The sequence below is a fragment of the Megalobrama amblycephala genome, linkage group LG7, assembly GCF_018812025.1.
Source record: "Megalobrama amblycephala isolate DHTTF-2021 linkage group LG7, ASM1881202v1, whole genome shotgun sequence".
Classification (NCBI taxonomy): Eukaryota; Metazoa; Chordata; class Actinopteri; order Cypriniformes; family Xenocyprididae; genus Megalobrama; species Megalobrama amblycephala.
The window spans coordinates 54,035,513-54,052,915 of NC_063050.1; the positions used below are offsets into that span (position 1 = coordinate 54,035,513).

At 37.9% G+C, this 17,403-nt stretch overlaps 2 protein-coding genes across 3 annotated transcripts in view; both read right to left on the reverse strand.

Moving 5' to 3' along the window:
- Window positions 1–2,155: 2,155 nt before the first annotated feature.
- The window catches only part of LOC125272879 (prostate stem cell antigen-like), a 31,364-nt gene continuing 16,116 nt past the window's right edge, over window positions 2,156–17,403 (reverse strand). The window contains exon 6 of one of the 2 annotated variants that reach the window (XM_048198045.1): window positions 2,156–2,756. The gene's annotated coding sequence lies outside the window, so the exon portion shown is untranslated. The remainder of the gene's footprint in view (window positions 2,757–17,403) is intronic. The other variant, XM_048198044.1, reaches the window with a different exon arrangement.
- Window positions 2,756–4,320, reverse strand: LOC125272881 (prostate stem cell antigen-like). The gene is made up of 5 exons (XM_048198047.1): window positions 4,191–4,320; window positions 3,979–4,098; window positions 3,572–3,703; window positions 3,264–3,371; window positions 2,756–2,964 (listed from the first exon to the last, which is right to left on the reverse strand). Exons 1-5 carry the CDS (start codon window positions 4,237–4,239, stop codon window positions 2,774–2,776), a joined length of 600 nt encoding a protein of 199 aa, XP_048054004.1. The 5' UTR covers window positions 4,240–4,320; the 3' UTR covers window positions 2,756–2,773.

Sequence of the window (17,403 nt, forward strand, 5' to 3'; positions counted from 1 at the left end):
TTCCCCCAGACGATTTAACTTGGGGAAGACCCTGTATGTGCACAAGTAAAACAAATACATTTGAAAATGATGTTAAAGAATGATTTTTATTACATTTTAACTTCCCCTGGGGTCAGTAGCAACATTTGACTGTGTCTATTCAAGTATAAATTGTGTAGACTACACGTGTTGCAGCAGTGTGGGTGAGTAGCTGACAGATGTGGGTATATTGTATTAAAATGTTGGCTTTCCAATACAAACAGTCTCTGAGAAACTCAAGGAAATGCGAAAAGTGTTGCAGCCATCCCCACTCTCCCCCTACAAAAGATGATCTGCTGTCATCTGGTGATAAATAATGCTAAATGTAGTTTTAAAATGTATTAAAATTTTACAACATTTTCCAACAGTTCCAAAAAGAAAAAAGCAAGTCTGGAGTTAACATCAATTTATCATTGCAGCAATTGTTATTACATTTTTGATCTTTTAGCTGTCGCCTGTTTACTTTGTGAGAAGATGCAATGGAATGAAAGCCTGTTGACTGAATCATTCAGCCAGCGTCAGTGAACCGATCATCTCTCCCACGGCACGAAAACACGGATGAACATCAGAAGATATGCTGAAAGACACTGTACTTCATAATATTTATCATCTCGCTTGTAATCGAGACATTAACAAAGACATTTTCGTCATGTTAGGCATAAGATTAATGAATGTATACATATTGTAAACTCAGTTACTTTTCTTGATATAGCCTTCAGTAAATTCACTTAAAGGGTTTGTTCACCCAGAAATGAAAATCCTGTCATTCATTTTTGGCCGGCTCCTGCGTCAGCATCACACTCATGCGTCGTGCTGATCATGTGAACAGCGTCGGGGTTTTGACTAGAACCTGGAAGCACTGAATGTAAATAACGTATGAGAATGACACAGAAGAGAAGATATTGTTGAATAAAATCTTTTTTTTTTTTTCTAACAAAAAGTGTTCTCGCCGCTTCATAAAATTAAAGTTGAACCACTGCAGTCACGTGGACTATTTTAACAATGTCTTTAGTAACCTACCTTTCTGAACCTTGAAAGTGTTGGTTAACATGCACAAAAATATCTTAATTTGTGTTCCAAAAGTATCATGCAGTATTATAGAATTAAGCAGTATTAAGCAAGGCTGATTTTAGGCCGAGTTTACTTTTTTCCCATCGAGGGAAGGGGGTGAGAGGGCCAAGTTTCGAGAGTCATGGTTCGCAACTGACATTAAGTAATTATAAGAAAGTTTCTCTTAATTCTTAAAGAACCATAGTTTTTACTCAGTTGTGACAAAAACGAGCTTCCATAATATGATTTTAACTAAATTAGAAAGCTGAGACTTTTTCAGTTACTTAGTAAAACAAAAATGTGTTTCTGGGTCAAAGTTATGAAATGTCAAGTCTGCCGAAATTTAAAATAAATAAATACATAAATAAATATACAAAGAAATGTAAAAAAGCAAAAATAAATAAATAGATATATAAATAAATATATGTTGGGGTCACAGTGACACCTTGTGGTGTGGCCGAAATACAAGAAGTGTAGCCTGTAGTCTTCAAAATTAACTTTAAAATAAAAATTATTTTTTGGAAGTTACATTAAAATGCAGTTAGCTCAAAAATATGAACCTGTGTGCCGCAAACTTCCGGGTTGGCCTACAAAAATATGTCATGCCTGAGGTACTCGATTGCAAAGAAATGTAAAAATACATAAAGGTAAAAATGTAGAAATGAATAAATGTGGAAATGAACAAATATGGAAATAAATACATAAATAAAGAAATGTAGAAATAAATAAAAATCGAATTGAATAAATAAATCAAAGAATATATATATATATATATATATATATATATATATATATATTTGCTTTTCTATGTATATTTATTTATTTTTGCTTCTTGTTTTTTTTATGTTTTTATTTATTTTTAATTTCGACAGACTTGGCATTCTATACAAAGTGACTCAAAATGAGCAAGTTCATTATTGTGAAATTTTTTCAATATTTCGACAGACATATTCAGTGTTTCTTTTAACTCTTTCAGGGAGTTTAACGTGAGTTCAGGGCATCCAATTCAAGTTTTTGTTGTCCACTGAGGTGCGCTGTGACTCAGTATATTTTAGAAAACCTGGGTAACAAGTGTGCATGTTGGTAATCGGGAAGCACAGTTTTTCACCGCTCTACAGGGTAGTGTGTAAGAAGGTGTATTATTATGGATGGTTGTTTCCCACAGAATAAAACATTTAAAAAGACAATTGCATCTTTTTTCTGAGAAAACAAGTCAGAATAAACTTTTTATATTTTATATTTAGTTTATATCTCGCAATTCTGACTTTATAACTCACAATTGCAACTTTATTACATGCAATTCTGAGATAAAGAAAATCAGAATTGTGAGATTAAAAAGTCGCAATTACCTTTTTTATTTTTTATTATGTATCATCAGCATCAAGGAATGAGAGACACAGGAAGTGGATTTAAGACAATGTTTATTCAATGGAACAAAAGAAAGACATTGTTTGCTTCTATGGACTCTGTTCACATTAAAAACTTGCTCACTCCTGTTATCAAAGACAAGACTCTTGTTGCTTTTGTGATCTTTAACTGCACAGGAAAATCCTTATATTGAGAACACAATTATTGTTTTACAAATTCAATACAAAAAATAAACAGATGATTTATTTATTGAATCAATAAAGAAATAATTCTAATATTTTCCTCTGATAGATGATTTGATATATGTATTATTGTAGGATGTGAAGAGCTGCTGGATTCAGTGCAGCAGGAAGTAGGAGAGCAGAGAACAGCAGAGGAACAGGAAGCTCTGGGAGACACTCTGAGCACCGTTACACAGGTTCCCCTCACAACATGAGATGCTCACAACATTTCTAACCGCTGTTGTGGCATCACAAATGGATTTAGAGATACAGCCTTTTACCGTCGCTGTCACGCTTCCAGAAGTCTCTGATGAAAAGAAAAAAAAGGTTGATTCAGTCTATGAGTAACCATTTCTACTCGACCCACTCCCAGCAGGATTTGAACTGTGGTCTCCGGCATGGGAAGCGGGCGTGCTAATGAGGAGGCTAAAGACTGTAGTCTGTAGCGACAGTCGCTAGAGATCAGGAGAGTTTACACGCACAGCTTTTACTGGCCTACAACAGTTACATAAGCTGGGCATTGGTATATGATCTGTGTCATTTGTTTAAACCTAAGAGAGTTTAAAAGATCACGACTTTAATCTTCTTCCTTTTTCAGATTCTCACCTGTTGCTGTAATGCAGCGGTTTTCATCTCCTGAACAGCTCAATATGGCTGAGCAGCTCTCCCCATCACAAGTGTAGCATTTCTTTCCATTCGGGACATTAGAGGGATCTACGGGGGAAATCACGTATTCTTTTATATTCTCATATCTAATACAACACTCCTTGAGCAGAAACAACTTAGTTACTGCTCAATTCAATCAGTTCACGGCGAGTCACACCCTTTTATTTTCTGATTAAATGTCCTTTGAAGTAAGATGAGTGTTGACTTAACAGAAGATAGTTATTTGCACAGTCGTTGAAGCATAATACCTGGAGCATTTTGGAAGTTACACAGGTCTGTGTTACAGCAGGAAGTAGCTGTCCTGACAAGGCCAAAGTTTATGGACCCACTTTGACAGACAGGAACACATCCTTTACCCTGCACTTTAGAAGTAATGTCACCTAACATATGAATGAAACAGAAAAGATCAATTAAACTGGAAAACTGATTTATAAATGTCAACATTTAGCACTTTTTTCATTTGTTTTTAAATACAAATCATAACAATCTGAGGGAAAACAAATGAAAAAAAAAAAATCTATGTAGAATATTTTGTGATTGAAATTATAAATTCCATCAGAAAAATTTATATTTTGTTCTGTTGCAGATCCAACGAATTATAGCAGAATCTCCATTAGTCAAATATAACAGTAAATTTAAGTCATATTGGACTTACCAACTTTTGTTATCCCTGTTGAACTCTCGCACTGAGAATATCCACTGGGACATGTTTGTTCTGTTTGTCCCGTACAAGAACCTGTCAGACTCATGCACTCATAACAGCGGAGAGAGTGTCCTTTAGTAATAAAACAGAAACAGTGAGAGAGAGAACATCTAATGATCTGTATTAGTAATCAAAAACATCACAAACATTATTTGTCTTTGTACCTGCAGTGAAAAGAATGAAGAGAAGAAAAACTGAGATTTGCAGATCCATCTTTGATCAGGAGGAGAATGTAATAACGCACCTGTTTCAGTGTTCATTTTATATCTTATCAAAAGGGGAGGGTCTTTATGATAAAATGAAAGTTTAACAGAAGGCAGTTCTTGTAACAGAAACTTAAAGGAAGGCATCAAGGTTTAAAAAAGAATTGCAAGAAATGTATAGGTTTACCTAAACCAACTTCCTTAAAGTGTAGTTGATCCAAAAATGGAAATTCTGTCATCTTTCATTGTCGATGTCAATTTTATTTATATAGCACTATTAAAATAACACATGTTGACCAATGAGCTTTACATCATCTCAGTGTCAAAACATAATACAATAATAATACAATAATTCTTCTTATTATTATTATCAACAAGACAAATACGCCATGGCAAAAAACTCTGTATTTTAAAAACATGTACAGATTCAGTATCCCTAACATGCAAGGGTAAACTATTCCAAATCTTGGTGCTACTACCGAAAACGCACAATTACCTTTCTGACTTAACTTGGTACTTGGAATTTTAAGTTAAGTTTGAGTTGTTGATCTCAATGTTCTTCCAGACTGATACTCAATTAGCAAATCTGATAAATAAGCCAGTGCAAGGCGATGCAAAGATTTATACACTAATAAAAGAAGCTTAAAATCAATCCTATACTGTACAGAAAGCCAATGTAGAGAGACCAAGGATGGAGTGATGTGTTCACGGTTTTTAATCTCTTAAACTCCGGGACCATTTTGGGGATTCCCACCTGGAATTGGCCTACCCAAATTAAAAAGCTTCCCATACCCACATACATTGCTCTAAATGCAAAATTGTGGTGTCATTTCACAGGAAACCCTTTGAAGTTACATAAAACACAGCTAAAAGTGATTAAAAAAAGAAAAGAAAAAATGTTGTCTGTGCTGTAATAAACCCCCCCCCCCCCCCTTTTTTTTTTTTAATTCTTATTTGAAAGTGTATAACTCAGGCCCTGAGTGCTCTAACACCTGCACTGCAGGTAAATTTTCTTCGCAATCATCATGCGGAAATTAGTGTCTGGGATCAATGAATATGTAAACTAAATTTTACCGCTTTGTTTATCATAAAAACAAAAGTTAAAAGTATTCGGCGAAATGTTGAATCGGCGTTGGAGCTCGGTCCGTCGGGCCATCTGATCATTCTGATTGGCCTTTCAGCTACTGCCACCTATTGGTACAGAAAGGTACATTTCATCTCGAGCAGGTGCAGAACGATGTGCTACTTGGCAGTCAGCTTGAGCGTCCATTTAGTGTGTCAGGGCAACTTTGGACCCAGACGCTGCCGACGTGAGCCAACCCCGCAGTCTGCTTTCGTCGCCACTAGTTCGTCAACGTCGGCTTGGTGTGTTCCTGCCTCTACAGTGTATTTTGAAACTGGTATTGAGCTGTTACTCTGTGTTAAATCCTGTAGTATGACAGTCATTAACAAAAAGCCACATTTGTGTGGTGGTGTCCGGGTTTTAAAATGGATAAATTAATAAAGCAGAGTAGTGACACTTAACCTGTCAAGTATCTTCATTCAACAGCTTGCAACACAGAAGGTCTTGCTAAAACACAGGAGGAGATGTGAAATGGATAAAAATAATTCAAAAAATAAAAGAAGACTTGAATAAGCCCATTAATGGCATGTTTGAGTCATGTTCATAACAAACTCTTTCCTCTTTCTATATTGTGAATAATAAATGTGCATTATTTTAATTTGCTTGTTACACAATGTAGCCCAACGTAATGTAATAATTATTTGACGTATCCTATTTTTACACTCAGAATTATTCCTTGGCATCCTCACCTACAAATCTGCTTTTTTTTTTTTTATTATTGTTTGCGTGCTGGAGGTACGCTATTACGTCATGTGTAGAGTGATGTTAACATTTAAGCTAGCTGGTGAGAGAAAATGGCACTATCAAAGAGTCTAAAGAGGAAAGTTGACAGCAAAAATAGGGCATACAAGGAAGAATGGAAAGACAACTATGTACTCATCCTACCTAGTTTTGTGAATGCAAAGCTGGGCCACTGAAATGTGGGATGATATAGGGAAGCCTTTAAAATGGATGTGTAAACATTATAACGTGAATTATGATGGACCGTATAAGGGCCAGTGGAGTTGTATTCTTTAACAATCTTGCGGCAGCATTTTGAACCTTTTGCAGCCGTAGGACAGATGCTTGACTACCCTTGTACAACGAATTACAGTAATCAAGTCTTGATGATATGAGAGCATGGATTACAATTTCAAGACTCTTAAAAGTCAGACATGATTTAATCTTGGCCAGATTTCTCAAACGAAAATTGTGTGTGTTCTGTGTATCTGTGTGTTCAACTTCAGGGAGTTTTTGACGCATTTTTTAACATATATTGACAGTGGGCTGAAACTGAACTCTGCTGCGCCCCTGGCTCCTCTGCTGGTGGTTACTCGACCTGCGGATCGATGTCCTGACAGGGTGTCCCCAGAGACGGTGCAGAGCTGCAAACATCCAGAAGCGATGGAGCTGAGCTCTGTGGTGGTGGAAGTGACAGGAGACTGGACATGATGATGGTGTCATCAAACAACGATGAAGATTCAGATATCGGGTGGGATAGGGTGGAAGTTGACAAGTCCCGGTCGAAGTCGATCAGCCAGTCCTCTGCTCCGTTCCCTCGTCTACTGGTGTCACAGGCTCACAACACTGGTCAGAACCATGTTGGGGCACTGCATCCGGGGCGATGGCAAGCTGGCTCTGGCTCGCTCGTCGCGGGTGGTGCCGCTCGGTCTGAGGGGGGCTCACGTGATCTCAGTGGTTACTGGTGTAGAAGCTTGCTCTGGGTCTGGCTGCTCTCTGGATTGGGATGCGACGCTCTCCAAACACCTAATGATAGTCTCCCTCCAGAAAAGCAACTTAAGGGTCTCGTCGTCGAGGGGGCAGTTTATGGCGAGATGACAAATGTTAACAAAAAAGGTAAAAAAGTTTTTGCTCTCTTGAGCCAGGATGATAAATTTTGCCTGGTCGTCCATTTTGGGTGCTACGATTCTCTGTAACACTTGTGTTCAGGCAGGTGTAATAGTTTCTGTAAATAGTTGTTGGATAAATCTTGGCATTTTTGATATGTTTATGAAGGCAGCTACAACTGAGAAAGAAAAAAAAAACAATTGCTCCACTGTACAACACGTGGTTAAGGTGGAAAAAAAAAAAAATCTATTTTGTCAATTCTGTATAACTGTATAACCAAGCAGACTAAGTACTTTTAAAGGTGTAAAGAATGTAAAGTATGTTTGTAAAAAATAACTGAAGGTTTTCTTCTCAAGTTTCTTCTTTAAAGAAATAACATGGGTTGAAAAGTAATAACACTACAATACAAATGTTTTTTGTGAAGTAAAAAAAAGAAAGGAGGTGGGCCATGCAGTATTGATTCGGAGAGGAGGGGGGCCTTGGCGAAAAAAGGTTGGGAACCACTGCCCTGAAATATTACAAAAGCTGCAATTCAGTATACATGACCAACACCAACACACTGGATGCTCATGATTCATCCTGTTTAAACAGTGTCATTTTCCCTGAAATCATTAACGATCAGACTTTGGACACTGTAAAAGACTAATTATTTAATGACCCTAAAACACATCAGAGTGAGTTTCATCATTTTGATCACATTCACAAGCACTAAAAAGATAAGTTTTTTTTCCAAAGTTTTAAAAAGATCAAAGTATCATCCTATTACACAATCAGTTCAAAAATGATCAATACAAAACAACAACTGCTCTAAAATAACAAAAGATGCATACCTGATATTAGAAAAATACATTTTATATATATATATATATATATATATATATATATATATATATATATATATATATATATATATTATTATTTTATTTATTTATTTATTTATTTTTCTGATGTCAGGTATGCATCTTAAATTAGAAAAACTTTGATCTTTTTATGTTTTTTTTTCTGGTCCAAAATAGGAAAGATATACATCCATGCATTTTCCAAACAAATTAAAGAACAAAAAAGTGGGCTAACACAAACGAAGCATAGAAAAAAGGTTTAAAGGAAAACGTGATGGAATCCAGAAAGGGACTAAAGTCCCATTAGGGCAAGTCCTTGGCAACAATCTTTGAAATGCCTCTGGGGCAGCTAATTCAGTCGGTCCTATCTCTCTGAACATAAAATTCTCCAAAGCTGTTCACCAAGTTTATGATTAATTTTCATATTTGAAATCTGACATTCATTTTTTAAGGCTGGACCAGCTTAATGCCTATGCGCAGTCAAAAGTGCGTAAGTCTCAGAACAATGACCCAAATTTGGGTCAAATATGGACAAACCCAGTCATTAGGTTACATTTTTAATTAAAGGTGCCCTAGAATTAAAAATTGAATTTACTTTGGCATAGTTGAATAACAAGAGTTCAGTACATGGAAAAGACATACATTGAGTTTCAAACTCCATTGTTTCCTCCTTCTTATATAAATCTCATTTGTTTAAAAGACCTCCGAAGAACAGGTGAATCTCAACATAACACCGACTGTTACGTAACAGTCGGGGTGTACGCCCTAGGGCTGGGCGATATATCGCATGCGATTGTCACGCGCATTTCGTCAGTAAAGCCGGTTCCCTGATTACCGCGAAATCGCCATCACCTGCTTTCAAATGGAGCGGCATTTAATAGACAGAACCGTAGATCACAGACAAGCGACGCAATATCACGTTCATTATCGCAGATGAATCGCCTTCGATAATGAATGCAATATTGCGTCGCTTGTCAGTGATCTACGGTTCTGTCTATTAAATGGCGCTCCATTTGAAAGCAGGTGATGGCGATTTCGCGGTAATCAGGGAACCGGCTTTACTGACGAAATGCACGTGACAATCGCATGCGATATATCGCCCAGCCCTAGTACGCCCCCAATATTTGCATATGCCAGCTCATGTTCAAGGCATTACACAAGGGCAGCCAGTATTAATGTCTGGATCTGTGCACAACTGAATCATCAGACTAGGTAAGCAAGCAAGAACAATAGCGAAAAATGGCAGATGGAGCAATAATAACTGACATGATCCATGATATCATGATATTTTTAGTGATATTTGTAAATTGTCTTTCTAAATCAAACTAGTTCAGAATCAAATGTAAACATCCAAATAAATACTATACTCACATGACCCGAAGCATGCATGCAGCATACATGACGAACATCTTGTAAAGATCCATTTGAGGGTTATATTAGCTGTGTGAACTTTGTAAATGCACTGTATTATAGAGTCGCGAGCTCGATGGGCAGGGAGCACGAGATTTAAAGGGGCCGCAGCCCCTGAATCGGTGCATAGTTAATGATGCCCCAAAATAGGCAGTTAAAAAAATTAATTTAAAAAAATCTATGGGGTATTTTGAGCTGAAACTTCACAGACACATTCAGAGGACACCTTAGACTTATATTACATCTTGTGAAAAAACGTTCGATGGCACCTTTAAATTTTTAAACCAACTGTTGGGTTTGTCCATGTTTAACCCAAATTTGTTTGAAAACCCAGCATTTTTTAGAGAGTATTTAATAATAAAAAAAACTGTCTTTAATAATGAACTAAAAAAGGAAACATGCAGGATTACCATGAGCACCTAATACTAAAACTACCAGCCAACACAATAAACTGACCCACACAGCAAAAGGACTCCGTGGCGGATCCACCGCGGAGGTATCGCGGCAGAGGTGGAAAGTCCAGGGCTCGGAGAGTAAAAGTCCTGCCATATTTTTTTTCCACCCACTGAAGCATTAATGAGATAAATAAGTGATTAATTGAGTGATGATTGACCATTATTGAAGACACCTGATGATAACAAGCAGAATCACCAAAGGAGAAAATCATAATTTTTAAGACACCATCACAGAGGTCATGGTTTGCTTTAGTTGAGCTCTTGACCCTTGACTTTCTAATGTTAGAATTTATTTAGGTAGTTTTAACTGCATTAAAACCAACCAGACAAGCAAAGTTAAAAGATGATCAGGTGGTGTTGGTTATGTTTTCACATAATTATTATTTGATCTGAATCACTGAACTCATGTTCAGTGATTACATTATTGATTACAGCAGCACTGTGATTATGCTGCAGAAGATCCAGCTTTTTTTCAAAATAATTCAAAAGTTTCATCAAAAGTTGTTCTTAGAAAGAAAAATGCTCTCATTTAGAGACACAGACATCAAGAATCAGCCTGTGAATCTCAACAGTGGTGAGAATAATAAAGCATGTTGCAATGCATTCTGGGTGCCACCAATCAAAATTCATCCATGGCTCCCATCATGCATTGCTGCATGAATAAATTATGAGCTGAATTGTCTTAGTAATTTTCTTTATTCTCACTATTTAAATTTTGCTGTTTTTATGTGACTTTTTAGTAGCTTGTTTTCTAATGTTCAGAGTTGATCTGTTGATCAGAATATGTTGGTTGTCACCGTTGTTGAGATTCACAGGCTGATTCTTGATGTCTGTGTGTGATTAAAAGAAGGTTTTTTTTTTTTATCAGAACAACTTTTAAGAAATCCTTCATATTTTATTGATAAAGCTGATCTTCTGCAGAAGAATCACAGTGCTGCTGTAATCAATAATGTAAATCTAACTTGGGCTCTAAATGAGTTCAGAGATTCAGATCAAATAATGATTATGTCAAGTCAAATTTATTTATATAGCGCTTTTACAATTGGTAATTGTTTCAAAGCAGCTTTACATATTAGAAGCACAGAAAAAAGGGAAGTGGTTAAAAATAAGCTGTACAAACAAGCGTGGTAATATGTAACATATACAAGATGGTGCTACATTAAGCCAATGTCGGCTGACTCCCAGGGGTGGAAAAAACCCCCTAGGAGAAAAACCCAGCGTGCTAACACTGGGAAAAAAGTCCTAGGAGGGAAAAAACCCCTTGGAAGATATATATAATATATGTAAATGGATATGGAGATCAAAATCTGAATTATACATTTTTATTATAGAGATTAAAAATAGATTATATATAAATATATGTAAGCGGATACGGGGATTAAAAATCTGAATTATAGATGCAGCCAGAACTGGATCTGTAGGCCCATTGTCTCCTGGGCTACGTTGTAGTCAGGTCCAGACACAGGTTCTCCATCTGATCTGGATACGGCCTGGATCCAGCACCCGGAAAACCTCAGGATAAGCAGAGAGACAGATATTAGCGTAGATGCCATTCTTATTCTGATGTACAGGTATATCTAGTGTTATAGGAAATGTTCTCGGTTCCGGCCGACCTAATTATTGCAGCGTAACAATCCTTTAACGGATTTGAAAAATGTTAATGTATTGTAATGTGTTATGTGTATGCAAGAGCAAAGAGATGTGTTTTTAGTCTAGATTTAAACTGACAGAGTGTGTCTGCTTCCCGAACAATGCTAGGAAGATTGTTCCAGAGTTTAGGTGCTAAATAGGAAAAGGATCTGCCGCCTTCAGTTGATTTTGATATTCTGGGTATTATCAACTGGCCTGAATTCTGAGATCGCAATAAACGTGAAGGACTATAATGCATTAAGAGCTCACTTAGGTACTGGGGAGCTAAACCATTTAGAGCTTTATAAGTAAGTAGCAAGATTTTAAAATCTATACGATGTTTAATAGGGAGCCAATGTAATGTTGACAGAACTGGGCTAATATGGTCATACTTTCTGGTTCTAGTAAGAACTCTAGCTGCCGCATTTTGGACCAACTGTAGTCTGTTTAAAAGCCGAGCAGAACAACCACCCAGTAGAGCGTTACAATAATCTAGTCTTGAGGTCATGAATGCATGAACCAACTGTTCCGCATTTGTCATTGAGAGCATATGTCGTAATTTAGATATATTTTTTAGATGGAAGAAGGCGGTTTTACAGATACTAGAAACATGACTTTCAAATGAAAGATTGGTATCGAAGAGCACACCCAAGTTCCTTAACTGAGGACGAAGGTTTAATGGAGCACCCGTCAAGTGTTAGAGAGTATTCAAGGTTTTTTCGTGAGGAAGTTTTTGGTCCAAAGATTAGGATATCAGTTTTTTCTGAATTTAATAATAAGAAATTTCTTGTCATCCAGTTTTTAATGTCAGCTATGCATTCTGTTAGTTTTGTGAATTTGTAGGTTTCGTCAGGGCGCGAGGAAATATAGAGCTGAGTATCGTCAGCGTAGCAGTGAAAACTAACACCATGCTTCCTAATTATCTCTCCTAAGGGCAGCATGTACAGAGTGAAAAGCAACGGTCCTAGTACTGAGCCTTGTGGTACTCCATATTGAACCTGTGATCGATACGACATCTCTTCATTAACTACTACAGACTGATAACGGTCAGATAAGTAATGATTTGAACCATGCCAAAGCAATTCCACTAATGCCAATATAGTTTTCAAGTCTTTTTAAAAGAATGTTGTGATCGATAGTGTCAAAAGCAGCACTGAGATCTAATAACACTAATAGAGAAATACAGCCACGATCGGATGATAAGGAGTAGATCGTTTGTAACTCTAACGAGAGCAGTCTCAGTACTATGGTATGGTCTAAATCCTGACTGGAAATCCTCACAGATTCCATTTCTTTCTAAAAAGGAGCACAGTTGTGTTGAAACTGCCTTTTCTAGTATCTTTGACAGAAAAGGTAGATTCGAGATTGGCCTGTAATTTACTAAATCTCTCTGATCTAGTTGAGGTTTTTTAATAAGAGGTTTAATAATAGCCTGCTTAAAAGGTTTTTGGCACGTATCCTAGTGTTAAGGATGAATTAATTATATCAAGAAGTGGACCTACGACCTCTGGAAGCATTTCTTTCAGTAGTTTAGTCGGCATTGGGTCTAACATACATGTTCGTTGATTTTGATGATTTGATAAGTTTAGATAATTCTTCCTCTCCTATAGCGGCGAATGATTCTAGTTTTACCTCAGGGACACTACAGTGCACTGTCTGAAGCGAAACTGTAGACGGTTGCATGTTTTTAATTTTCTCTCTAATATTATCAATCTTGCAAGTAAAGAAGTTCATAAAGTCATTACTGCTGTGCTCTTATGGAAACGTCAGCAGTTGAATCTCTGTTTCTAGTTAATTTAGCCACTGTGTCAAATAAATACCTAGGATTATGTTTGTTTTCTATTAAGAGATTTGAAAAATAAGTAGATCTAGCATTTCTTATAGCCGTTCTGTACTTCAATCATTTTTTCTTTCCACGAAAGGCGAAAAACTTCTAGTTTTGTTTTCTTCCAACTACGTTCAGCTTTTCTAACAGCTCGTTTTAGAGCCCGAGTGTGCTCATCATACCACGGCGTTGGATTAGTTTCCCTTAATCTTCTTTAGACGTAAAGGAGCGACTGCATCTAATGTGCTGGAAAAGAGAGAGCCAATAGTTTCTGTTGCAGCATCGAGTTCTTCTAAGTTGTCAGGTATACTAAGGCGATGAAACTGCTCGGGGAGATTATTTATAAAGCAATCTTTAGTGGTAGACGTGATGGTTCTACCAATATTTATGGCTGGGTGGTGGTTTTGTAGCCTTGGCTAATTGTATTATACACGAGACTAAATAATGATCTGATATATCATCGCTCTGCTGTAGAATTTCAACAGCATCAATATCAATTCCATGCGACAGTATTAGATCTAAGGTATGATTACGACAATGAGTGGGTCCTGACACGTGTTGTCTAACTCCAATAGAGTTTAAAATGTCTGCAAATGCCAATCCAAATGCGTCTTTATTATTATCTACATGGATATTAAAATCACCAACAACAAGCGACTTTATCCGCAGCCAGTACTAACTCTGATATAAAATCAGCAAATTCTTTCATAAAGTCATTATGGTGCCCTGGTGGCCTGTATACAGTAGCCAGCACAAATGTCAACTTACATAATGTTACATAAAGCACCATCACTTCAAAGGAATTATATTTGAAATTCTTTTGAATGATTCTGAATATATTACTATAAATTACAGCAACACCTCCCCCTTTGCCTTTCTGTCGAGGATTGTGTCGATAATCATAACCTTGAGGACTAGATTCATTTAAAGTAATGTAATCGTCTGGTTTTAGCCAGGTTTCTGTCAAACACAGCAAGTCTAGTTTATTGTCTGTGATAATTTCATTTACAATAAGTGCTTTTGAAGAAATAGATCTAATATTCAGTAACCCAAGCTTTATCATTTGTTTATCTGATTTATCTGTGATTTTCATTTTTTGAACATCAATTAACATTTTTACCCTTAAAAGGTTTCGGAAAGTTTTTTGTATTTACTAGTTCGAGGTACAGACACAGTCTCTATGTGATAATATCTAGGTGAAAGAGTTTCTATGTGCTGTGAATTATTTGAGTTCTGTGACGTGAGGCGGCTAGCAGACGGTCGGTTTAGCCAGTTTGTCTGCGTCCTGATCTGGGCCCATGGTTTGTCATGTTTCAGCTCTAAGACTATTTGCCAAATTTCTAGATAGAAGAGCAGCACCATCCCGGGAGGGATGAATACCATCTCTTTTCAACAGATCAGGTCTGCCCCAAAAGCTTTTCCAATTGTCTATGAAACCTATATTATTCTGCGGACACCACTTAGACAGCCAGCCATTGAGTGATGATAACCTGCTAACTATCTCATCACTCCGACGAACAGGAAGAGGGCCAGAACAAATTACTTCTGCTGACATTGAATTTGCGAGTTCACACACCTCTTTAATGTTAATTTTAGTGATCTCCGACTGGCGAAGTCGAACATCATTTGTGCCGACGTGGATAATGATTTTAGAATATTTACGTTTAGCATTAGCCAGCACTTTTAAATTTGCTTTGATGTCAGGTGCTCTGGCCCCCGGCAAACATGTGACTATGGTGGCTGGTGTCTCTATTTTCACGTTCCGTGTAATAGAATCGCCAATAACTAGGGCACTTTCAACAGGATTCTCAGTGGGTGCGTCACTGAGTGGGGAGAACCTGTTTGATGTTCTGATCGGAACGGAAGAGTGGTGTTTGTTCTTGCCATTATGCCGCCTCACAGTCACCCAGTTAGCCTGCTGCGTGGCTTCTACAACCGGAACCGAATGTGCAGTGTTTACTAGGCTAGTCGCATCCAAAGCAATATCTAAGGCCCTTTCATTCTCACTATCCTCAATTAAAGTTTGGATGCGTGTCTCTAATTCTGAGATTCTCTCTGTCAGCCTGACAATATCCCTGCATTTATCACATGTGTAAGGCTCACTGCTGACAGAAAGAGCTAAGCTGTACATGTTGCATTTAATACACATGATAATCGTCGGACATGACTGACCGTGTGTATGATGAACGCCGTCCGAAAAACTGCAACGCACACGGGACTCGCTGGCTGGATGTCTCAGTCGCTTGCCGGTGCCTGGGGCAAGGGTGATGTGCGGGACGCTGTACCTCGCGGTGGATCGATGAATGCCGGGCAGCAACGTCTCCACAGCTTCCCGATCTGGCGAGGACAGATCAGAATAACATACATCTGATAAATCCGCCATTAAATCGGCAAGGAAGGTTGGTTTAGAGGAAAAAAGAAAGTAGACGGTAGCTAGCAGGCTATGGCTAACACTAGGTGATTACGCTGATGGATTGCTAGTAATAAATCGTTCCGTTTAGTAATACTATGCAATAGGTTAAGTAATCTAGTGAAAAATAAGAAAGTTATATTATGTGAATAGGAATAAAGAGAAGGATTTAGGATAAACTCCACGAAGCTCCGAGCGTAGGTCAGACAGCAGGCAGGCAGCAGCGTTGAACCGGAACCGGTGAAAACATAACCAACACCACCTGATCATCTTTTCTGTTTGCTTGACTAGCTGTTACAACAGCCCAAACAAAATCTAATATTAAAAAGTGAAGGATCAAGAGCCCAACTAAAGCAAACCATGACCTCTGTGATGGTGTCTAAAAAAATGTGATTATCTCCTTTGGTGATTCTGCTTGTTATCATCAGGTGTCTTCAATAATGGTCAATCATCACTCAATTAAACACTTATTTATCTCATTAACTTTAACAGCGCTTCAGCGGCTGGAAAAAAAATATGGCAGGACTTTTACTTTCGGACCCCTGGACTTTCCACCTCTGCCACGAACGGACCCGTATCGGAGTCCACTTGCGCGCAGTGACGGATCTGTAACGGAGGCAGATCGCGGACCCCGCCTTGGCTCCGCGCTGCATCCGCTCCGCATCCGCGATTAAAACCTTACCTCCGCGGCGGGTCCGTTTGGGACCCGCAAATTGATACAACCGTAACAGTAAAGGCGCGTGCGCGTCCGCGGATCCGACATGGGTCCGCTCAAGATCCGCTGATTGACAGTAGAATTTATGACACCGCCCGGATGCGGACCTGATCCTTTGGGCGACGTCAAAACGAATGTGACAGTCACGCGGGTTTGGCGACTTGAATGCGGATCCGCCTAGGAGTCCCCTGCTGTGTGGGGAGGAAGCGAGGAAACGAAGGGCTTAAATACACAGAAGGACATAATGATTGACAGGTGATAAATGTAATTATTAATTTAAGGGAACTAACTTGGAATGAATAAAAACTGAACTGGAGACACAAGTGACAAACACATGGAAGCAAAAAGGCAACTATCCTGACAGGCCTGAAATAAATAGTTTTAAAACAAAAACGTGTCATTTATATTACACATGTAACAATAATCCACTGGAGGAGAGTTGAGTTGTTCAGTTTTATTTAACCAATGTGAGGCTGCAGAACTTACAAACACATACAGGAATCTGTCTCCATATCCCACATGCAGAGCGAAGATGCGGAAAGCTCCTTTCCCTTCTGTCCTTCCTTTGCATTTGTTTCTTCTCCCCCCACTTCCTTCCCTTTACCCATTCTTCCCTTCACTCAGTTCACTCATAATTATATAAAAATAGTATGTTCTGTGTCAATGCAAGTGAAGTCATGTTTGGTATCATTTGAAATGTCTCAATGCGACTGGTACAATGGTCTCATATACTATCTCTGTATTTAAAAATATATTTAGTTACCACTTCTAGTACACTATGGGTTCAAATGTACTATAAGTAGTATCTAAATACATTTTTTAAATACAGAGATAGTACATTATGGCCCAGTTTCACAGACAGGGCTTAGGCTAAACCAGGATTAGGCCTTACTTCAATTAGGATATTTAAGTAGTTTTTATAAACATACCCTAGAAAAAGA

What these genes read in the sequence shown, in the direction of transcription:
- LOC125272881 (XM_048198047.1), bottom strand. Translation starts at nt 4,239, where the DNA reads ATGGATCTGCAAATCTCAGTTTTTCTTCTCTTCATTCTTTTCACTGCA. An exon ending in AACAGGGATAACAAAAGTTG is followed by an intron (nt 3,704 to 3,978) that starts GTAAGTCCAATA and finishes TTCATATGTTAG; the next exon opens with GTGACATTACTTCTAAAGTG. An exon ending in TAACTTCCAAAATGCTCCAG is followed by an intron (nt 3,372 to 3,571) that starts GTATTATGCTTC and finishes TTTCCCCCGTAG; the next exon opens with ATCCCTCTAATGTCCCGAAT.